This window comes from Prinia subflava, chromosome 2, assembly GCF_021018805.1.
Source record: "Prinia subflava isolate CZ2003 ecotype Zambia chromosome 2, Cam_Psub_1.2, whole genome shotgun sequence".
Classification (NCBI taxonomy): Eukaryota; Metazoa; Chordata; class Aves; order Passeriformes; family Cisticolidae; genus Prinia; species Prinia subflava.
This window is the reverse complement of record NC_086248.1, coordinates 79,286,299-79,310,495: the sequence shown is the minus strand read 5'-3', so window position 1 is coordinate 79,310,495 and position 24,197 is coordinate 79,286,299. Positions and strand designations below refer to the sequence as shown.

Sequence of the window (24,197 nt, the reverse complement as noted above, 5' to 3'; positions counted from 1 at the left end):
TCAGAGGGTAAAAATTAGGTTTTAATGGCAATTCCAAGAGCATGTTGGAGAAGTAGATCTGAGGTGCTGTGTTGTTTTTAGCTGGACTGTGTGTTTTGCATACAGAATGAAGGGAAAGCTGGTCTCACAGTACTGTGTGTGGTTGGTTTTTTAAGGCTATCCAGTCTTCTCCACTGCTATTTCCAAATCAGTGACTGATTCATGCGATAAAGAAAATTCCAAAGAAGCTGCAGATTTTGGTTACTGGAGAATTACTTTTGGTACTTTTTTTTCCAAATCAGAAGTACCTCAAGCACCTGAAACATACTAAGGCAAAACGCCATGTACAGGTGAGTTGGTGCCTAAATGGCAGAAGAGTCAAGGAGTGATCCTTTGAACACATCTCACTGACTCAGTGAGTCCTGCTTAGGCATCCTGGAACAGCCTTCCCTTTTTCCATATGAAGAAAAGTTACCAGAGCTTTTAGAAATCTGGTGTCTTTCAAATCCACTTCAGTGGGATGAGCTCAAGGAGAACTATGAGCAGTTTTTCCACCTACTAGTTAAAGACAGGTAATGAATAAGAACTGAGAGGCAGAATAACTTTGAAAGAATATGTTTAACAAAATATTTCTATACATTTGAACTCTAAGCACTTAGTCATGCTGAAATAAAACTGCATACTCTTAGTTTTTTCCAACAGTGATATTAGAAAACTGAAGAACAACATTAACATTTCAGTATTATAATAATCGTTTAAAAAAGTTGAATTGATGTATTAGTATGGTTAGGAGCACCTCACATTTCTTGCTACAAGACCATTAATTGTCTGTTTGCTTTTTGGGATTTTTTAAGTTTTTATTTCTCCTTTCCCTCAGGCCAATTCCTAGAAGAAACCACTCAGGCAAAACACTTCAGGCATCTCCAAATGTGGGGCTGAAGTACATACAGCCAGGTTGGCAGGTTTCTTTGAAAGGCTAGAGGCAAGATTTGACATTTAGTTGGAGATGAGGAAAAAGAGAAGGAAAGTATGGGAGAGCTCTTCAGATTTGTGTGCCAGAGGTGAAGAAAAATTGCCTCTGTCAGCATTTGGCTTTTTGTCATGTGGGAATTGACCACTCTTCTCATACTCAGAAATTCCTGCTGAAGTTAACAAGGACAGTTGTGTTCTTTTGATATGGAAATGTTATTTAACTTATTTATGGAGTCTGATGTGAAACTGTGTCAGGATGCAGGACAAAGCCTTAATGCTGGTGTATGCTGTGACTTCTTTGCATCTTTCTGTCTTGCTTGTTAGTGCTTGCAGGTCATGCACTGTGGTCTAGGCAGAGATGCAGCCTGGAGCAGACATCACTGTACTTCCCTGAGAGCTGAACTGGACTGCAGAGGTGACTCTGACTTTGTCCTGTTCTCTCTCTGGTTTTGGAGAAGAAGAAATCTTTGCCCGGGAGGCACATATTACTGGTCTGCTCACATCCTGTGCTTGGTGGTCTACTTTGTTCATGGGAGTGAGATTTTTATGGTAAAAGAGCATGCAGCAGAGCTTGGCAGGTTTTGGAGAAGAGCAGGGGGTGGTGAAAGGGTGAGATGATTTCCATTCACAGAAAGATTCTGAAGATAGGGGAGTTTGTAGCTGAAAGGTAAGCAAATGGTGCAGTGAGAAAGTCGAGTAGATGGAGAAATTACAGCAAAATTGGTTCAAGTGAAATTTGCAGATTCAGAGCAGACACTAATGTCACCTTTTGTTTTCTGAATGCTCTTCATGAAAGTTAGGAGATCTAACACTTTCCAGAAGTCTGGTAGTTATTTGTTAAACAAATTAATTTGACAGAAGTATTTTGATTTATGTAAAATTGTGTCCTCTTTTTTCACTGAAGTAGACAAAAAGTTGTTTATTTTCCTGTTCTCTACTCCAACTGTTTTACTAGAGAGATCCATAATTTTAATACTCAAGTGTTGCTATTTACTAAAATATTGAATGTACTCCTTTTCTCAGATGGAATGGTGGGGAGGATAGCTTGCAGGGGTAGGGCTGAAGAGGATTCTGAGAGAAGGTCCTGTCATGTATTCATAAATGTGAAGTCCCAAAACAACTGTTGCAAGCAAATAGTGTATTTTCAAGATGAGGTGGGCATCAATATTTCCCCTACTTTCAAGCCAAGTCCCTCCAATTATTGAGTGCTCAGCTCCCATACCCTGGCAACCCAGACATATTTCCTTTAAAATTGGTAGCAAAATCCCCACTATTTTGTCAGTACTAGATTTAAATGTCTGAATCTTCTTTTGTCAGGTAAACTCATTTTCTACAAAGACCAAAGGATTTAAATCTGAGCCTTATTATGTCATATGAAAATTTTAGTAGGAGCTTATCCTAGATACATTAAACCTTCCATTTACTGCAGTCGGCCTTGTTTCTTTCACAGACACTTCCATAGCCTTAAAAAGCACCATCAAGGTGTTGTTTTTAAGAAACCTTCTCCTAGCTGTGAGGCTGTCTCACAAAAAGCTAATTTGAAAAAGCATGCTGAATTTTACACAGCCTGCTTTCAGTGCACTTGTTGCTCTGTGCTGGCCTGAAGATCTGTCGCCTGAGTCCAAAAATGAGTCCAAGTTTTGTCACATCAATTCTCTGCAGGAAGTTGCTGTTTTCAGCTATTGAGCTGCTTCAACTTGTGTGGTGTTGTGTCTTTTGTCCCATAAACAGTTCAATGCCAACCTTTTATTCTGGTTCATGCTGCAAAACAAAACAAACAAAGAAAAAAATCTAAAGGAGCCCAAAGTTATTCTTTATTTGATAGCAGCATGACAGTGCCTCCTGGGGGACATTACTAATGGCTCCCCTTGGTGTAAGGGACAGAGGCCTGGTTAGAGGGAGAGCTGTTGTATTTAAGCTCCGGTCCATGCATTTAGGAGAGATTATCCTTGAGTGATGCAAAGTAACCTGAAGATGCCAAATTTCTCAAGGACTGATAGCTGCCTAAAGAATGTCTGGAGTTGGTCTGGGATTCCTCTGAAGGAGCACTTTTCAAGGAGGGTAAAACCATGAAGGGATTTCTGCCAGAACCTAGCTGATGCTTGGTTCTGTGTTCTCCCTTCACATGGTTGGGGCCATACCTAAGCAGAGGGCACCTTTGCAAGTAGAGGAGTGCCCACAGGCTGTACCACCAGGACACTTCACATAAACCTGTGCCATCTACTGTCTCAGTAAAACACTTCCTTGGGTTGAAGCAGCATATAGTGCCACGAATACACTTGTAACTTTTACCAGCACAACTATGTCAAACAGGAATCAAACCTTTTTATGCTGTTACCTGTGTGCAGCTTAGTCATAAGGGACACAGAGCTTTGCTAGGGCAGTTGATGCCATCTTTCTGCTTTATGCCAAACATAAATGCTGTCCTAATCACAACAACCACAGTTAGAGCCCTTTCCTGGTAACAGCAAGATGAGTCTGTTGTTTTTCAGACATCTTTTCCAATGACCCTGATGGTGGCACTATCATGAAACTCTGTGCACATCACTGTGTGAGCTAACCCGTTTAATGATGCAGCAAACATTATATTTGCATTAACCTGATAATGCAAATTTTACGTCATGATGCTATTTCTGGAAAAAAAAAAAATTAAATAGCTCCTATCTTTATTGCAGTAAAACCTCTTTTGCACTTAGCAGCATGTTAGACGAAATTCCTCAAAAGTGTCCCAAAACACCTGTCCTTATAAACCTGTTTTGTCAAAAATGGTTACTCCTGAGGAGAGAGCAAGCAAGCATGGTTTCTTTTCCTATCTTCATTTGAATCTGCTTGGGTCACTTTAGGGTTACAGTAGATTGCCAGGTTTCTAAGCAGCAAAATATGGCAATAGATGTGTGTATCCTCTTGTCCAGTATTTTTGACCTAAACAGTTGAAGAATTTTGTGATTCCAGTTGCTTTACAAATAGCAAAGGGAAACAAAGGGATAGAGAGAAGTAGCAAATCAGTTGGGGAACTGGGAGTAGATTTTGGCTCTTGTGCCTGATGTCAGTCAGTAGTAAGTCACATTCATTCCTCTCTGTGAGGTGCTTTTCCACAGACCTGCTGTGACACCAAAATCTTTGGGATTTGTGAATGGAGCTCAACAAGCACAGAACAACATGCAAGAAATGGTCATGAAGCAGAAACACAGTAGTGTTGGACAATCCTTTCAGTGCATTGGTTTTTGTGCTTCTTGAGCTGCCAGTAGTCTTCTGTGGCAACAGTATATGAAAAATCCACTGTATTCCATATAAAAGGGATTGCCATGAACTAGTCATGTCTCAATTTGTTTGACCTATGCCAAGTTTAGAAAGGTCAAGTCCTTGGTAAAAAAGCCCTGATTGCTCACTATGTGAAGATGTCTCCTTTTCATTGGGATAAGCATTTCTGCTCTGTCTCTCACTGAAGCTGGCTCCTGCAGTGCAGTCAAACACACAAGATTTGTCTCATACTTCTTTTTTAAGTAACAGTATTGCTGATGAAAGGTTGTGAGATGAGGACAGGAGAAGCTAGGAGACAGAGTCAGCATTTACTTACTTTGGCAGTCTAGAAGAATTGTCAAAATGTATCTTGTGACATGAAATAGCTCTTTTGGTTCCATCCCCCTTTTTTTCCCTCCAGGATTGTTTGTCTTAGGGGTCCTTTATGATGCTCTTGTTTTTATTTGTGTGGTTTTGTTCTTCCTCTGAAAATCTGCCCTCACCTTTCCTGCCCACTGTTCAGGTAATGTGAAACAGTGAGATGTTATTCCCATGGTCTGGGCTCTTGATGCCTCCTGTGGAATGCTAAAGACAATCTGGAAAGCATCTGTAAGGATGTAGTTTCTGCCAGTTGTGGGCCATACTGGAAAGTCTGATTTACTTCAAGTGTTTACTGGATAGAAACCAAATGTAGTCTGTGGAGCAGGGTGACAACCTCTCTCTTCCATTTTGCCTCGGGAGAGTGTGCAAGCTTGTGAGGTTACAGAAAATGCTGGGGTGTTTATGTAGTGACTCTTAACTGAGACATGGAGCAGCTTCCAAAGGAGGCAAAGAGCTGAGCCCAGCATTGCGGGCAGCTCCAGAGGAAGCCTCCAGCTGAAGCTTCCTGGCATGTTTCCCTTTGGGAATCCAATATAACTGCTACCCCATCAAAAGCAATATGCATTGTTGCTACAACATGATGTGCAGGTGCTACAATGAGCATGGCTACTAACAAAGTAAAAAAGTAAGGAAGACCTTCCATAGACCCAGATGTCACATCTTAGAATGCTAAGTCTTCAGCATGATTCTGAAAAATTGAGTGGTTTAGGATTTTTTGTCTTGCTTGCACTTTGCACTCTCTGTATCTTCCGAATTTCTGTGGTGTTACATAAAGTGTGTCTGATTTTATCTCAGTGCAGCACAGTGGTGTAACCAACTGCACAGGTCTGCCTGCAGTAACCTTCCTGTGCTTGTGTTACAAGAGTAAGTGCTGACCCATCAGCTTTCTTGAAACCGAGACCATGGCAGTGCTGTGCTTGGCCAAGGACACACAGTTTATGAGAGTTTTAATCGCTGAAGTTAATTACATCAAGACCTTGTATTACATGTAGTACTTTGACAAATTTGTACTGGGTTTGAGATGACACAAATTACTTCCATGACAGTTCATAGATTATTCCAAATGAATGGATAGTCTGATTAGATCGCCATTAATCAAAGACAGTGGTTATTTTGTTGAAAATGTTAACATTTACTTAAGAGTTTTTACAGAATTTTCCTACCATCATGCAAGTTCTGCAGGAGTAATTTAATTATTAATTCAATTCAGCTTTATGTACTGCTGCCTTCATCAAAGAAGTTGGCTACTGACAGCACTTGTATTTAATGTTCTGTTACTCCTGATTGAGATACAAGATTAAGTTCACTTATATCTTCAAGAGGAAGGCTATAAAATGTATGCATTAATGAGATGACAGCTATAATTAGGCTGCTGGTCAATCTGTGCCAAGCCTACAACTCATCACTGTAGACTGTCTTAAGTTTTCAGACTGAAACAAAACTGGCATTATTAGCTCTGAAAGAAGGCTCAAAAGACTGGATCTGTTTTTTTCTGGAAAAGGCCACCATAGTTAGTCCTTACTTGATATTACACATGGATCATTTTTGGGGTCTCTTTTGCCACGTGACCTTTGGTATCTGTTCTGCACATGTGGGATGCATGTATGCATACGTGCAAATGCACAAGGCAAGCTGAGCTGGCTGTTGTCCCTGCTGAGGCACACTCAAGTTCTTGTGTTGACATACAAACTTTCTTTACTTTTATGGCTAAAAATAACCAATTCAGATTTGAAAAAATATATTGTTCTTGAATCTTTCTTACAGTCTACTTTTCTAAAAAAGAGTATTTTTTTAATAAGAGTACTTGAATGTTTTAGTCTCTCATAACATACTTAATTAAGATCATTTGTCATCAAAGGTAGCATATAGTGCCCATTCTTTGCATATATTCGAAATGGACTGTTAGATCAGTATTGATAAGCTGAGGAAGCCTCTTATGTCTTCTTTTTTTAATGAAGAGTTAATATTTTTTCAAATCTATGAGTTTGATTCTTGCTTTCCATCTTTTTCTCTTGGTGTTTCCCTACTTGGGTTCTCAGTCCACCATTGACATCTCTTTCTTTTTACTGGAGATCAATATGATCACTTAAAAACTTCAGTTCTTCATATTTTTTGTCTAGAGTGATGCCAATGCATTTGAGTTGCACACTTCTGCTCTTGTCCTTCTTTGTACTTCCATTTATTGTGTTTTAGGGCCTCCAGTAGCAGATCAAAATGGAGGCACAAATGATGCCACAGCTTCTCAAGTATTCTACCCAACAATTATAACAACTGTTGTAGTTTGGGTGAGGATTGAAAACAAATTAAGCTACATCATTCATTGCAGAATAAAGGAATAGTTTATTATTATATTTATTATATAAGCCATAGAAGGTATGGGGACTTCAACAAAAGGGAAGGTAGAGATGTTAGTAAATTGGTAATGACCTTGGTCCATCTGCCAGGGTAATTTTTCCTTCTTGGTAATTGAAATGTATTCAAATGTGATTGAAAGGTCATCAAGGATGCAAGTCAAAGACTTAAGCACTGTTTCTGATCAAAACATTCAGTATTGTCTTCAACTTCTATGAACTGTTGAAGGACTCTGCCAAATGATAAATTTTGCTTATTTAATCAGGCTTCTTTGTTAGGACAAACTTTGACTGCAGCTGTGCTCTTCACTTGAGGCCGGTACTCACTGAAGGACAGACGAAGGACTTTTATCCATAGTTATCTTGCAGTTCTGCAGAAAAGTGAACACTGAGGCAAATCCCAATGCAAAGTAATTCTTCAAAGAGGAAAAAGGACTTGTCAAGAGCAGTTTTGACACATATGATGAATAGTGTGAGCAGATGTGAAGAGTGCTAAAACTTGTGTTGGAAAATTTGATCCATAAACCAGAACTTTCAAAATCTATCCTGGATGTGCCAGTATCTGTTCAAAAGATTTTGTGAAAGGAATAAGTAAGGTGATATGTGGTGGCTAGACAACCAGACTGTGCATTTAAGATTTTCAAATAGGGAAAAGAACCAGTAAAACAAACAGATACTTTACATTTTAAATGTCCATTTCCTATGCAAAAATCAGCTGTATTCAGTGACCATGCATAAAATTTGAGAAGCTCTTCTATTTCATCCAGAATATTTACTTCAGCATGAGGTATTGATTTTTAGTAATAATTCATGTAGAATCAGTAGAAGAGCCAACTGAAAATAAAGGAGAAGGGAAGAAAATGAACCCTCTGTCCTCTCTGTTATGTATGCTAATTATTGCCAAAGAAATTGGCATTACTCTTCTTGTCAAGATCAGGAGTGATACTGCCTTCAGAAGAAAAACAGCCTATTTCGGCAGGATGAGTAATAACCTGTCCTGCTGCCCCCACCCTGGAAAAAAAAAAAAGCAATCTTTTGGTTCTTCTCCAGCTAGTTAGGGTAAATTATGGACACTCTGCACTCCATCCTTCTTCAACTGGCTTTGCCCATGCCCAGCCAGCCTCTCTAGCCACCGTTCTGTCTTGATTGGGCATCTTGGTATTTTAGTTTAAAAATGGGGATGTGGGGAAGTGTTGTTTTGACATGTAGTGATTGTAAGCAAAGATATTTGATGGCGGTCTGGGCCTGCTTGAGATGCAGCATTCATAAATTAGCCCAAATTTAACTGTAAGATGACTAATCCATGTAGCCACACCATTGCACATGAACTGTGGTCTGAAATCAGATCAGATCCAGTTCTGTTCTAGTGGATCCTCTGAGCTGATGCGATGGTGCCTGGATTAATTAATTATTCTGGTTGTGCGGCTGATTCCATAAAGGCAGCGCGCGCCACACGCGCCGGGGAGAGATTTGCAGAGATGATTGTTTAGCAGAGACTGTACATATGGAAATTTGTTCTCATTTCTTCCTTTGTGCTATCCCATTTACAAATGGAAATGACTGCTTCGTAGCCAGTTCTCATTATATTTCTCTCCCAGGAGATGTGAAATTAGCACTAGGAGAAGTCCCAGGCTGGTTGGGAATGAAGCCCAGTCTCTGCCATCAAGGCTGCCCCACCAGGAGGGGGAAGCTGGGAGTCAGTGAGGCTGGCGTGATCCTGCCCTCTCCAACATGTCTTGGCCAGGGACAGAAGAAGAAGAGGAAACTAGTTGAGCTGTACAGAGTTCATGTATACAAATGGATCCCTCCAGAGAGGTGTGGGTATATGCTGATTTTGAGCAAAATGTGTATATTGGCGTTATTAACAGTCACATTAAAGATTTGCAGCACTGCTTTTATTACATTGCATAGCAGAGCCCAGGTGGGACTGAGGGTGTAACAGCCATGAATCAGATCATGCTCCTCGCTCATTTTAGTGGGCCAGAGAAGCACATGGGAAGATTATATCTCATTGCTCTAAACTGCACTTTGTTAAATAAGGCAGTTTAAACATAGGCAAAAACTTTCTGGCAAGGCATAGTAATTCTATAACTTTGATATAATTTTATGTACTGGAAAGGCTGTGAGGGTTTTTGGTTTTTTTTTTTTTTTCTTCTAGAAAAGGGAATATGCTGGTAAAGATATAACAATTTAAAAAGACAGGATTTCATTAAATCTTTCTGTAGTTGCAGACAGAAGTTGCAGTTGTTTCTTTATATGCTTTGCGACACCAGTGCAGCCATCTTACCTGAAAGGAACATTGTGAGTGATCCCCTTCAGCAGCTGCTTAGGAAGCTTGCTTAAAACAGGGGAGCAAGATTTAAGACTTTCATGTATGTTCCTCTAAGCCAACTGCAAGGCAAAGGAGAGTTGTATCCCTCAGTGTCTGCTTGGTTTTGATCTCCATGACCACACTGCTAGGTTACTCATTCAGATTTGTGCTGATCAGACTTCCACCCCTTGGGAGGCTGCTTACTGGCCTGAGACCAGATCCCAGAAAAGCACAGCAGGGCTTAGAAAGGGAGATCCCTGTCCTTGGAGGTGCTGGTGGATTTTGCATGCTGATGTAGCTGGCTAATCTGTGTTTTCTGACACAGGTGATGAATGGTTTACCAGCTTTTGCTTCAGATGACCTCTGTTCTTGCACAGCTCACCCAGGGAGGCCTCTATTTTCAGTTACTCTCTGGGCCCTGTGTTGCCCAGTTCACACAGAAAGCAGAGAATAAGGTGTTCCCTCTCCAAACTCAGTAGATGTACTCTTGAAATCCAGAATGTGTTTTCTTGGAGTATACAAACAAATTGTCTAATTTTGTCTTTGAAGTCAATTAAATATTGACATCATCCAAGGAATTTTAAATTAGTTTTTTCCTTTGTTTCAAGTGGTCTTTATGATGGACTAACAGAGACTTGTTTCCCCCCTCAAAATTAAAGTGAATTTAAACTTATCCAGAATCTGTAATTGAACTATTTTATTGATAATTCTTCTGTTTAGTTGCTATGATTCTATAGGTGCAGGGTCAGGTCAGTTTATGCAGGTGAGAAGTGAAACAATTGTTTTATCAAAAAGTGATCAGCTGAGGCAATCTGTATGGGCCTTTTTTCCCAGTTAACTTGGGTGCAACAATTGCATTTCATGGGATATGCCACCAGTGGGATGGAGATTGATTGTTGTCAAGGTTTTCTGTTGGCTCATGGCCACCTTCAGGCACTGTCTTTCCAAGGCTGCCTCCTTTAATCTACATCAGCCCTTTTCTTTGCCCTTTGATGACTCTGTGAAAACAAGACATGAGCACAAGGGGAGTAACTTCATACAGCCTGAAACCTGCAGTTTAAAATGCCTTAGTGCTGCATCGATTGCTACGGCTCGGCAAATGACTGCAAGATTGCCTGGTTACCTTATCTGTGCACTTCCATCCCTCAAGGTATTTGTATTTCTGTTAAGTGAGAACTCAGCTCAATGACCTCACTTGGCTTTACACCGTTATAGCAATTATCAAAATGCAGTGTTCATGGAAATTAACACTGTGCTCTCAGCCCTTCTCTTACTGCATTAAGCTCTAGTAGTTAATATATTTTTTATCCATGGAGTGTTTCAGCTATGAGAGCTCTGCGATAAGGAGTTATAGTTTGTTTGTTGCTAGCGTAGCTGGTTTAAACACTTGTTAAATTTGTCACACTGTCTGCTTTTCTTGTAATTCTTAATGCTGTGAAGACAGAAGACACCATGGAGTAGCTGCAGTGGTCTTGGAATATGAGTGGTTTTGAGGATGAAAAGGAAAATGGCAAATTAAAAAATGGGTTGCAGGTAGAAAGAGAATTGTGAATAATTAATCTTTAAATCATTCTTCATATTTAAAAATCAATTATTTTATGGTCATTTAAGCATCTTATATTCATGACCATTTCAGGGTACCTTAGCCAGAAATCACGTAGAAGAAATAAATTATAGTGCTTCAGCTTTTTACCCAAATGTTTGCTCGCTGGTGGTTGATGGCATGTGCCTGAATCCCTGGTTTAAATCCTCTTTTTTTGCGAGTATATAGCCTTGATTTCTTAAGAGCTCCCTAGCACTAAAAGGCAAGAGAAGGAGCTTCACTGTATGTGAAAAGCCTGACACACAAACCTAAATTCAAGAACCCCAGTTCGTGGACTGGTACAGAAATCTTCCTGAAATTTGAAGCTCTAGTAGAGGGGAAGTTAATTCAGCTCTCTGCTCAGCATGTCTTTCTATATATAACATGGGCATCTCTCTGCTCAGTGAGAGGCAGATGCACTCCTCAGGATCCTGCCAGGTAAGAGCAACGTTACCAGCTCTGCCTTTGGGATGTTCATGTTCTCCTGGGGAGTTAACTCTTCATTCTCCTGTTTCATCTTAAAATTGTAACCAAAGGAGGCTCTTGGCTCTGATGTTTCCATTGGCATATATAACACTCAGCAGATAATTACAACTGAAAAATACCCTAAAATCTTTGCAAGTCTCATCTTTATGTACTTGTTCACACCATATTTAAGAAACTTCTGTTGGGAATACCTTAGTAGACATTTAGTGATAAACACAGTGCTGTTCTAAGCCAGATATATTACTCTAAAATATTTTCTTTGCAGAACACTTTGTAGAGGTAGCTCTTTTGCCTTGCTTCTAGGTGAAGATGGGTCTTTGTTTACAATAATGCTTTTAGAAGCTTTTGTCTCTGTTCTAAAAAGAAATGAGCATTAAGATTTCATATTATGTGGGCTTTGGTTTCATATTAGCTGTGTGTAGCTCTCAATTTGAGACATGGGAAGAGAGGGAAGGTTGCTTATGATTTACAGATTCACCCCTTCATAATCTGAAAACTGAAGCTGCATGGTTGGATTTCCTTCCTTTCCTATTAGCAATTTTGGTAGGAAGATTCCAACAGGCAGTTTTCATCAGTCTTCCTTACTGTTAATTCAAATTCAGCAGTAGCATGAATATGATTCTTTTGATTTTAGTTGAATTACTCCAGAGTCAACTTGATATGCATGAGACCACAATTGCTGCCTAAAATATCAGGCTTTTTTTCCACTGACTAGCTCTGCTGGGAAAACTAATAGAGGGTAAAATTTTATTTAAAACATAAAGCAGAACGCATAACTCTTGTGAATTTTTTTGTGCTTTATACAAGGGTTAGAAGTAAAAATGCTTAAGGTAGAATAATACCACAAAAACACACCAAGAAATATAAAGTTCTCCTGCTCACATCAGGTGATACATACTGGGAAAATAATCTTCTAGTCTACATTGTGCAGCATCTGGAGAGCTGGTAGTGGTGATGGTTAGTTAGCATTAAATGAGGTTCTGGCTCCAAAGACAAAACAGAGAATCCATTCAGGCAGGCATATCCTGTATCGATACCTGCATCCACAGAGCACTTGCCAGCAAATAGCACAGCATGGTGGTTGTGGGCCTTTTTGTTTTATTTTTGGGTTTTTTTTTCTTTCATATACATAATTAGTGCAATGAAAATAGTTTTGACATCGTCACTGAATTGTGTTGGGGGTGCTTTACAAAAGCTATAGGATAGGCCAGTCTTTTGAGCTCTACATGTGAATTTGTTTATTTGCAGCTTGTCTAATTACCAGGAAAGCATGGTCAGCAACCTTAGCCCTGACATAGGTTAAATTGGTATCTTGTTGCTTAAGAAAGTCTTTGTCAGCACACAACTTTCTTCAGTGCCATCAAGCATATAAGTAAAACTATTTTAGCTATGGTGAAGCCTGGTTCCATGCACAGTAAGAACACAAGAAAGCCACAACTTTTGTGACCTCTGTCTACTAAATCCAACCTATTTGTATTATGAAAACACTAAGAGACTTTGGCTTTTTGCTTTCAGTAATGCTGATCTGAATGATTTGTGGTCATCCTGTGTTGCAGCTGGTGCTCTTGTACTGTTATCTCTCAATTTTCAGTTTTTCACAGCAGTGATAAGTACTTAGAAAGCCACACATGTAAGCATTCTTCAGGATGGTATGATTTACAATTTGTAGATTACTATGTTACACATTTGTTAGTGCCTTTTGCTGGAAACTGCTTCATGTCTACTGATGAGGCATTTTTTTGTGGTTACTGCCAGTGTACCTGGCTTGCGCTTCAGGTCTAGACCTGGAAGCTTAGAATTTTGTCCTTCTCAGTCATGTTTCCAGAGGCTGCATGGGACAGATCTGAGGTATCCTTACAACATTTCCTTGGGTTTCCTTTGAAAACTACCTATTATACAGTAGTATTTGTGATTAATATTTGGGCCTTTCCTATACCCATCAGCTAAAGAGTCTTCAGTGCTTGGAAATCTATAGGAATAGGTCAGGTCAGCCTTACCTAATCTTCCAAGCTGGTTCCCGTTGGTTGAGCTGCTCTGCTCCCAAGCTGCACAATGGATGGAGGGGAAATACGTGGGAGCTGTTAGCTGGGGGCTCATAATGGGACAAGGTGGCATCTTGAATTTGCAGACCCTGTGACTGTGTGCTGCTCTGCATGGGCTGGGAGGATGGAGATGCTCAGCTGGGACTTGGAGGGCTGTGTGTTTGCTGGCAGAATTTATTGCTCGTCCTTTGACACATGTGCAATGCAAAGGCTGAACGTAGCAGAAAAAAAACTTTCTCTGAATCAAGTTAGGGCTTTGCTACAACACAGCTGAAAACAGGTAGAGTTTTCTCTTCCAAATATCTGAAGACTAATTGGGTATCAAACTGCACCATGTTTGTGACACATGCTGTGTCACATTCCCTGCTGTAATGGTCAGACAGGTCCACCTGGAAGTGACAAAAAGACATGAAATTAAAATTAAAAAATGCAGAGTTTGTCTAGTCCAACATTTGGAGATGCTTCAAATGTTGGGCTAGATAATAGGTTTCTTTCAACAGATCTGTAATTTGGAATGTGTTATTTTTTTCTGAAAAAATTCGTACTGATCCTCTGTTAGCAATTGTAGGTAAGAGATGTCTTCGCCTCAAATGCTGGTTTGCTTTGGCTTTTTATTATGCTTGACAGACTGGTGCCTTTCCCCCTCCTTCCCACCATTGTGTCTCTTTAATTCCACTTTACAGAGAAGTTGCTTCAGTGTCTTTGTCACATTTGAACTTTGGTTAAAGAATAAATTTTCTTGAGTGCTAAGCCTTACAGCAACTTAGGTACTTCCAAATCAAACTCAGAGTAGATGTATGCTCCTGCAGCCAAGCTTTTCAGGGAGATTAGTTCCTCTGACTTCAATTGATTTAATAACTACTCTGCACTTGAAGACTTGTGAGGACTGTGCAGCCAAGGCACATCTAAAAATAGCGTTTAGGTCCAAGAGCCACTAAGGCAGTTTTGGAAAATACAAAACAACTACAGCCCCTTTCTCTTACATCTCATGGGCAAGAAGGAACAAAGAACTGTTTCCTAGTGTTTTGATGATGATGTGAAACCTGGGTATGCCCAAAACATTACCAGTGCGATTCGTTTTCATTACTGTGGGTGATGAGGAAATTTGAAAGAGCTTCCTTCTGGATACATGATTAAAATGTTGATTCAAATGATTTGAATTGAGCTAATAAGGATATAACTGGTCTTTTGAGAGCTGTGACCCAGACTGTTACTTTTCAGCAGAAAACTTAGTTTTACCCCACTCCTATCAAAATCCAGAGGGTGCTAGAAACATGACCTTTTCTAGTCACTTGCAAAGTATCCAGAAATACTTCGGAATGAGAGATAGGAAGTTGAAAGGAAAGAGTAACTCCAAAAGCTGTTTCTGTTGCAGCAAGTTTGTATCAGTTCTGCCTTGATCATTGAACAAAACCAGTCTCCTGCTCTTTAGGCCAAAAGCTGAGTACATAACATACCAAAGTGTGGTTTTAACCAGCAAGGCTCCTGGGAAGTCCATGAGCTGTGTTGGACAGAGCAGTGCCTCAGGCCCAGCTGGGACTGAAGACTTCTCTGGGAGGAGGTTGTGTGGTAAATGGATTAAGTGCTGCTGCTACCTCTTCACAAAATTTGCACTCCTCCTCACAAAGGAGCTTGTGTTTGATGTTTTGTGGAGCAGCATATCTCACCATAAACAGAATTTGGTTGTGATTCTCACCCAGTGTTCCTTTGTTAAAAGTGATATCCAGCTGTCTTAAAAGAAATTTGTGCAGGTAAAGCTCAAATATTGCTGGATTTTCAAACAGCATATGAATTAGTCCTTGTATCTACAAACAGCATATGTTAATGAACACAAATTCATCTTTCTGTGAAAAAAATATGACAATTTGTGTAGTCCCATGGAACTCAGCCTTCAAGCTCAAAATCAAATTACTAAAACCAGTCAAGAAACTAAGATTTCAGGTGGTATGTGACCTGGTTTTGAATAGACAGACTTAAGTCAGTCATTTCCTAACAGCCTAGTGCGTGATCTGAAACCAATAATGTTTTGAAGAATACATTCTATGTATGATTTTACAGTGAGATACTGATCTAGAATGCAGGCATGTATGCTTTCAAGCAGAGTTTGGAGACTGGCACAGCACAGGTGGGGGTGCAGTGGTTTAGGGGGATAAGGTAAAACTGAGGAGTCATCAAAAAGAAGAGCCTCCTGAATGGTGTCTGAGAGTGAGAGCAGAATGAGAGGCAGCAAAAGGCCTGAGGTACAAACATACCTTAAGGTGCTGGCCCAGGCTAAAAGGAGGCAGTTTCCTCAGAACTGTGACTCCAAGGCCATCGGTACTGTTTGGTTGCTTGGGTTTACAGGGAGACACTGTGGAAGCCAGAAAAGGTTTCTGTGACCTCACCGTGCTCGTGCTGCTGTTTGATTATGCAGGTCACCTACAGGGAAAACACATGCTGGGCAGAATTTGAAATTGCACCCTTGCTGAATTAGCATTGCTCCATGTGTCCTTCCCTACAGCATCACCTTCTGGAGACCAAGTTCTTCAGATTTTTCAACAACTTCATTGTATATCCAGTCCTAAAATGGAAGAGATAAGTGAAAACAGTTTAAAGGTCTCCCGATTGCTTCAGACTGCTTCAGACTGCCTTGGGCTGCTTCTCAAGTGTGGATGCACCTGTGCAAATCTGCCTTGAGTGGGCTGGAGCTAATCTGGGATTGCCAAAAAGCAGAACATGATGCCTTTGCTTCACTCACATGCATTTTCCCACATCCACCAGCACTGCACGTAGTTCCAGTATGGCAAGAAAGGGCAAGGCCCCCTTACCCCTGCTTGGAGCTGCCTCCTACTTGTGCAGCAAGAAATGCTTTAGCATTTGTGCAGCGTCTCCTAGAAGAATGGTAGCAAGATCAAATTTTTTAAAAATCCCCTTTTCTTTTGCCCGTATTGGGGTCACTTTGTCTTCCCCCCTCCATCTCACCTTTATTAGATCAGGAGGAGATGATGTGCTGAATGCCATCCCTGACACTGTTACAGGACTGACTCCCTGCATTCCAGGAGGATTACCACAAGCCTGATTACAGTGGCTAAAAGCCCTGTGAACCCAGGTTCTGGGCACTATGGAGGAATATCAGAAATCTAAGACATCTAGAAAAGATTTCCAGTGCATAGCTGTGTGTTCCGACAAGATCTCTAATATGCTGGTTAGGGAGAGCAAGCAAGTCAGCTACTGTTGGCACATTTTCTGTGTGCCAGAGCTTTACAGTATTTAAAAATGCAAAATGTGTAACTAGTAAATTTCCAAAGTGCCCCTAGAAAAGAAGAACAATTCTAGACTCAGTCCTTTTTTAATTTTCTAGCTCTGTCTGTAAAAAGTAGCAGTATTGCTGCCAAAAGAGGTATGTTTTTATTACATCTGTTGACATACTTTCACATGCAATTTTAGCAGAGACAAAGCACAGCTGGGCTTTAGCTTGCTATTGTAGGTGAAACCCAGTCTGCAGCAGGCTAATTTCACTGAAGTAGAAACAAGATTTTTATGGTTAAAAATCCCTTTGGAGATACCTCAGCAAATTTGTTTTGTGAAACAAATAATTAAACAAAAGTATAATTTTGCTTCAGGGTGTTGTGAAGACAAGGGATTAATATTTGTAAATGTCTCCATGAAAATCAGTCAGGTTATAGGACTCTATTTTACCACAAAGCAAGGCCAGAATAATTAGAGGTTCATGAAACAAGCACAGCTATTCATAGCAGGGGGATGCAACTTTTTCTGAACCTGTTCCAAAATAAAGTGACACTGCTCAGCTCTTGGAGCACAGAAGGGTCCCAGCACATGCCATCCCCAGAAGTGCAGGACCGAGTCTGGGGATGTGAGTTCTGCTGAGGGCAGGGTATTGAGCTAAGGCTCAGCTGGATGTGAGCACAATTAAACTGTCCCCTGACTGGAATTAACTTGGAGCCTGGACAAAACCAGCCTGCAGAACTCCTTGTAAACATACCTTCAGAAAGAGCTCTTCCTGGTCTATCATGTTGTGCAGAGATTACGGCTTCTCTCCATCCCTTCTTCCAGGCCAAAGGGGAATCTCATGCCTGCCAGTAGGTTCCTTTAGACAGACAGTTTTCCCCAAAAGGGGCAGCTTTTCTTTCAGAAGCAGATATTATAATAGGTCAAGGACAACATGCAGAAAACCATTTATGCACAAGACCAAAATTTTTATGTCAACAAGGGCAACAAAAAAAAAGCCATTAAAAAACCCTTCAAACATATTCCTCTCTGTCCCCCTTCCCCAGACAATACACACTAAAAAACATCAGGGCCTAGAATTGAGGATTTCAACCTGTAAGATCTAAATTTCATAAATTCTAGAGGAAGGAGGAGAATGGACAAAGGAAACAGAAGTGTCAGGAAACGTATCAAGGAATGCAAAATTATTTACTTGATTACAGACTTTTCAAATTATTTACAACTCTACTGGAAAGCAATACACCTTTTGGCTTGTGACCTCCTGCTTACTGCTGTTTGCTGTGATAAGTTTGAGTGAAAAGGTGGTGGCTTTTGCTAAAAAGAATTTGAAATAATAACAAAACATCATTTCCCCAGCAAAGGTTTTGTATATTGGAAGAGACTTTATAGTTAAAAAAATAACCTGGGCATCAGGCAAATCAGGCAGAGAGGTCTGTCTGTTCTTCACTGACACACATTAGCTGTTAGTGGGCTATAGAGGGGTACATCAGGCTTTACACCCGCAGCAGGATATCCAAAGCAACCTTAATCAGAGATTACCCCAGACTCCTTTTTCAGAGCAGGTAACTGGACTTGTTCAGATTTTTAATAATCTTCATTGTGGCTATGCATCCCTTTGTGCCTAGGAAGCTCCATAGCCAGCTTAAAGCATCAGGGTTCATCGGGGGGATCTGCTTGATAGACAAACCCACTACAAAGGAGAGGGTTGAAACAGACCTTTGTAATCCAACAGGAATAAATCCAGTCCAATTCCCTGAAAATGAGAAAGACAAGGACTGCCAGGGGGTCAGGCAACCCTGGGGCTTAGGCAATTTTGCTTTTCAAATTTTTGTGGGTTGACTCTACTTACTTATGAGACTGAATTGCTAATAAAATTAATTAGAAGCATAAGTTGGTCATCCCAAGAGTATTACTACTTGAAGCAGTCATCAATTATTCTGACTGGGATTGTCTGTCTTTTCTATTTGTAGGCTGGCCATGGGCGACACTGACTGTTCTCGGGTTCCTGTACTGCTACTCTCACGTTGGAATTGAATGGGAACAGAAGTATGCTGCACATTAGGAATAATGCAAACCATTAAGGCAGGTTGATGGTTTTTCTACACTGGATATTTTATCTGCACAAGGGTGGGCCAGACCAAGTCTTCAGTCCATGTATTAAAACCAAAAGCTCATATAATTGATTCTGGATTGCAAATGCAGGAATTGAACTGGAGAAATACTGATGGGCTGTGGTTGGGGAGAAATTATGAAGCATTTTTAATTATATTATTTTTGTAAAACAGCATCTTTGTGACTCTGTGTACATTAGAAGCGTGCATCTCAGAACAGATATTTTATATATGATGAGGGTTGTTTACATGTTTTGCTGCCTATTTTGAGATATTGAAGAAAAAAAAATCTACCTTGGAGAATTCAAAAAGCCCAGTTTCTCACAGATGGTGTCCAGGGGCATGTAGGGCTGTGCCCTGCACTTACATTACCCCATGAAGGGCATGATGCTCATCAGTTCTTGATTTCTTTCCAATATAAGCTAGAACATTTTGCATTCTCACTGACTGGAGTAGTTCTGCCTTAAGCTACTTTTACACCTACTGTGGCAAAGCCTGCTTTTTCTTTTTAATGTCTTCATTTAGAATTTTGCCTTTAAAATAACACCTTTTTGGTAACCTTAGAAATGGTTTTGTTTCTTTAAAAAGAGGGTAGGGAGGAAGGTCTTTCCTTAAGGAACAGCTTTCCTTTTTAATTAAATACGCTCTTAAAGCTCCTTGGGCTTTAAGTGCTCTCTGCCTTGTCTTTGAGCTAAAGCATAAAATACTATCTTTATTTTGGGGCTAATACCGCCTTCAGACTGTTCAGTCTGCCTCTTGTATTGTTCTCTTACAAAAGGATATATCCCCAGTCTGGGTGAATGGTAAATCTGTTCAGTCTGCTTCTGCTTCATTCTCTGGTGTCCAAGCAAGCAGCTCCTGCAATATATTGCAGACACCCTGGGAGGAACTTTTAAAGATCTTTAGAAAAAAACAGAACAGACCAATACAGTGGCACCAAGTTAGCTGGAGCTCCATGTCCTTTGGCCACAGCCAGACCTGTTACAGCAGCATCTTTGCCCAAAGATTGCGTTGTCCAGAGCTGGGAAGGTCGCACCTGCAGGTGTCCAGGTTGCAGGACTGCTTTGGTACCTGCTGTTTTCTAAGGGGAGACCCTTCTCCTGTCTGATATTGTGGGTGTCTCCTACACTGTTCTGTTTTAAACTGATACTGAAGAGCAGGCAGAAGGCCTTTAGTCTTTCTAAAGTTAGACATTTCCCCTAGGCATGGTCAAAAGGCCACAAGTTCTGGAGTAGACTTCCTCTAAAAGCAGCTTCCTCCACCCAAAGCATGTCAAAACTTGTTCTATGCCCCTGGCCAACATTTCAGCCTGCTGGGAGTTAGTATCCTACTGTCCATCACTCCTGCAGCTTCAGCCAAGTCTGATATAACATATCCCTTCAACGAGAAATTCAGTTCCTGAGACAGGCTTCTTCTTATTGACTGCATTTCTCATGTCTCTGCTGCTCTATAGCAGCCCTCTTGTTACCTTCCACTTATTCCCGACGAAATAAGGGCAGAGGCTTCAGCTCTCTGTCCATCCAGAGGAAAGCCCATCTTTTGCAGTTTCAAAGCAGAAGCTGCAGCCTTTTATGTTAACATTCCCCCAGCTCCCCTGCCATGAGAATGCCATAATTTCACCTGGAAGCCATTTCTGGGAGGCACTGTGGCCTGTTGAAAATAACTTACCTTGAATGCTGCCTGGCCAAAGATGTGGTTCTCCTGACTGACTGGATGCTGATTGCAGGGATTCTCTCAGCCATAGAGTTCTCTAAGCCTCTGAATTTACTAAAAAGATCTGAGATTGGCCTCCATTTTGGGGCAGCACTGAGCCAAGGGCATGAACTTTCTCAGACTTTGCTCAAACTTTGTAATTAAGTGGAATTAGCATTAGAGCAAAAAGTCATGAATCTGTTCTTCAGTCTTATCGATTACCATTATTACATGAACCGAGGTGCTACTGAGTGATTGGATTCCAATTTGTATGTATGCAGAACTTCCAGCTTCAATATGGAAATGACCCTGAAGGTCATACAGAGCATGCTTATTTCTGAACTAAAATTGTTTACTATTTTTTTTTCAGTGCTTTATATATCTTTCATAATTTTGTATCTTTTTCTGTTTCTATTAATAAAGCTGAAATGGACTTGGCTTGAGAGCTGTGTCTTGGAAAACTATGGCCTTGTGTAAGAAAAATAAGTGCTCCAATGTTGTGGAGAAACACTACTATGCACTGGAAGCCTGCAGGATGGGTGCAACGCAGAAATTACTTTTATCCCTGTTGTGCAGTGCATGGAACATGCCTTTCCTAGTGGCGGGAGTTTAAAAAGCAAATCAGCCTTTTGTAGCTGGGTTAAGGAAAGACTTCAGCATGTAAAGTTTCTGGGAAGAGCAGCATGCACATAAAATGATGCTTCCCACTCACAAAGTTCCTTCTCAGTCCTGCTTATACAGCATCTGACACCATGGTGCACATTCAGTCAGACAACACACAGCTCTATGCCTGAAGCACTTCAAACTTGCTGTGCAGTTACTCCTTCAGCTTGGAGACACATTCCTCAGCATGGCCTGAAAAGTGACTCTTTATGTGGCACCTGATGTAATTGTGTGCTAGCCCAAAGTGCTGTCCTCCAAGGAAAGTCTCTGTGACAGTCCTGGGGGGGAGGCATTTGCAGAGACCTGGAAGAGTCTGGAGTAGCCATGCCATTTGCCAAAGGAAAAAAAAATTGGTGAGGGGTATGTGAGAAAGAGAATTCCAAACACTGAGAAAAAGCTTTTCACTAGTTGGAAACAGGTGACAAGGACAGACATGGCCAAAGTAAGACACTGGCCATTTACACCAAAGGGGAGCACTTCTAGCTGGGTGAGGGGAACAGCAAACACTGACTACTACTGCTGTGAGACCCTAAAAGTCACAAAAGCACAATGAGCAAAAAAAACCCCAAAGGTGGTGGCTCTGAACATGAGCTGGACAGCTACGCGATGGCTATTGACATTCAGAGTTCAGAAGTGATTTTGAAAAGCTGTGTAAGTGACTAGCAAGCTTAATGTATAGTGATATATGGCTTTAATGGTTACCACAAAGCCGTAGTAGTCTCCTGCACCCACACCACACACCCACCCTTGCTCTAGCCCCTTTAACAGAGCCATCATCATTACTGGGTAAGATTATACTAAGTGGCTCTTTCTTTAATTCTGCATTGATTAGAGGGTGAGCAAGGCTTTGCTCACCTATCTCTTTCACATCTGAGAGCTAAAAGCAGCTTAGTTAGAATAGCCAGCTTACCACAGGTCAGAAGGAAAACAGCTTAACTGTGAAAACCTGCAGCAATTTTGTTATTAGTCACAGCAATAACGCAGAGCCTGTCCTTTCTCTTGCACACCCACCCAATTTTCTTCGTCACCACTAACCCTTGAGCTGGTCACAGTTTGCACTTGCTGAGGGGGGAGGCTCTCCTTCCTCTGGTTTGGCGGCAGGATTGTCCTCAAGGAGCTGTGAAGAGCGAGGAGATTGCTATGCATGGTCTGTCACAACTCCTCCTCACGGTTCTTTATAGTTTCCCCCCCTTCCACAAGTAGTGCAGCTCATTATTGCTTTCCAAAATAACTCCCAGCACACAGCCACTTGTTAGTCAAGGCATATATTTTAATCCAGCAGGGATAGCTGAAATACTGCTCGATGCAAAGCCTGTGTGAAGAACACTGTGCCTGTTACACCTTTGAGGAAGAGGGGAAATCTGCATTACAACAGATAATTTCTTGTTTTATGGGACCTCTGAGAGCAGCCCTCTCTGGAGGGTCCCCGTGGATGCTCAGGGGTATTCTATGCACATGCACTGAATTCAACAGTGCAACCAGGAGTTGCTTGTGGAGCAGCTCCTCTGTTAGTTGTGTGTACAAGGAAGAAAAAATGAAGACAACTTTGGTGTTTCTTCATTTTCTGCTTCATGCAAATGCAATCGCATCCAACACAGGTCCTGCCAGAGCATCTGAGAATGAGTCCCAGCTGCCTGTGGCACCAGTCACCTACACCCAGCCTACGAAAGGACAATGTGGCTCAGACATCCCCAGCCGAGGGGACACACACTGGCAGCTCCAAGCTTGAGAGGCTTTCGGAGATGCCACCAGTGCCCAGGAGGACAGGAAAAGGAAAATTCTAATGGATGTGGCACACTTTAGATGCTGCACAAGAGACAGAGCTGAAGGGTGTCAAGGCTCAACTTTGAGGCAGCCTCAGCACTGCTCCCTTTAGTTCCCACAAGCTTTAGTGACGCAAGTGAACTGCTGTAAGAGGAAAAAGGTGTGTGCACTCTGTACCCAGTAGAGACAATGCCAGGATTAAAACTAGGTTCAAAAATTTCCTCATTCCTTATACTGGGAATCACAAAGATCTGGGTGAGAGAACAAGTTAAGCTAACATCAGGATCTAGCAAGCAAATTTTGAGCACCAGTTAGGCTGCACCACCTTTCTTAATATCCAGGGGCAGCTCAATGTGTAAATAGCCTTAGCTGCTGCATATCAGCACCTTTCAGGAACAGCACAAATTAAATGGGCTACCTGTGGCCTGTGCTTTCCCCAGCAATGGTCAGCCTGCAGGTAACAGAAATGCCTTCTATCCACAGGGATTTAAGAAAAGCTATATATATGTTCAGGTAGCTGAAGTGAATTGTTGCAGACAGGTGCATCAGCCAGCCACTGAAAAATTAAAGTTTACTGCAGAAGTAGCACAGAAATATAACTTCAGTTATGACCTGTGGCATTTAAATTGTATTGGCACTCCCTCTAGAGCTGATCTTTCTTGACAAAATTAATTAATTTTTATGGACCATAGCATTTTCATCCCTGCACTAGAGCATTTGAGTTTCCAAAATTAGGTGGCAAAAATAGAAGAATTGGAAGTGGTACTAGAAGACCAGAAACAGCCACACTGTTCATAAATTAATTAGAAGGCAAGTCAGGGAAAAAATTAGGTCCAGTTGATTTTTTTTTTTTTTTAGACTACTGCCAGAAGGGGTAAGGTTGCTTTAGGGCTCAGGTATGTGGGAGGATTAGTGTATAGTGAGCCACAATTGAGAGATAAAAATAAGCATTTATGAGACAGTTCTTGAAGTGATGGTATTGCTAATTTATAGTTATGTGTTTCTTTACTCTTGTGGTAATAGTTTTGTGCTGAGGTGGTAATTCATGATGAAATTACAGGCTAATAACTTGCATTTGGTCATATATTTGTTCCAGGCCACTTCAGTGACCTCTCCACTGCCTTTCCCCAGCTCTGTCGACCCATACATACATCACACTCCACTGTTGGTGCCATCTGCCCAACTTTCACTCAGGTTATTCTTCTTAAAGTTCTTCAACTTGATCAAATCCTGCGAAACATCACTTGGTAAAAATAAAAGACCTCCAAAGGGTCTGAAGATGTCCTGCTGTCTTGAACAGTTATGCCCATAACCACTGACACCAGCAACAACTGCAAGTTGGGTATGAGGCCTGACATAGGTGTAAGGCTTTATAAAGCATGACAGCCATTCAAA

At 41.1% G+C, this 24,197-nt stretch overlaps 1 protein-coding gene across 2 annotated transcripts in view; it reads left to right on the top strand.

Moving 5' to 3' along the window:
* The window catches only part of HHAT (hedgehog acyltransferase), a 147,136-nt gene extending 126,318 nt beyond the window's left edge, over positions 1-20,818 (top strand). For both annotated transcript variants that reach the window (XM_063390738.1, XM_063390737.1), the window contains one exon: positions 18,543-20,818. In XM_063390738.1, the coding sequence (XP_063246808.1) occupies positions 18,543-18,634 (92 nt within the window). In that variant the 3' untranslated portion in view covers positions 18,635-20,818. The remainder of the gene's footprint in view (positions 1-18,542) is intronic.
* The last annotated feature ends 3,379 nt before the right edge of the window (positions 20,819-24,197 follow it).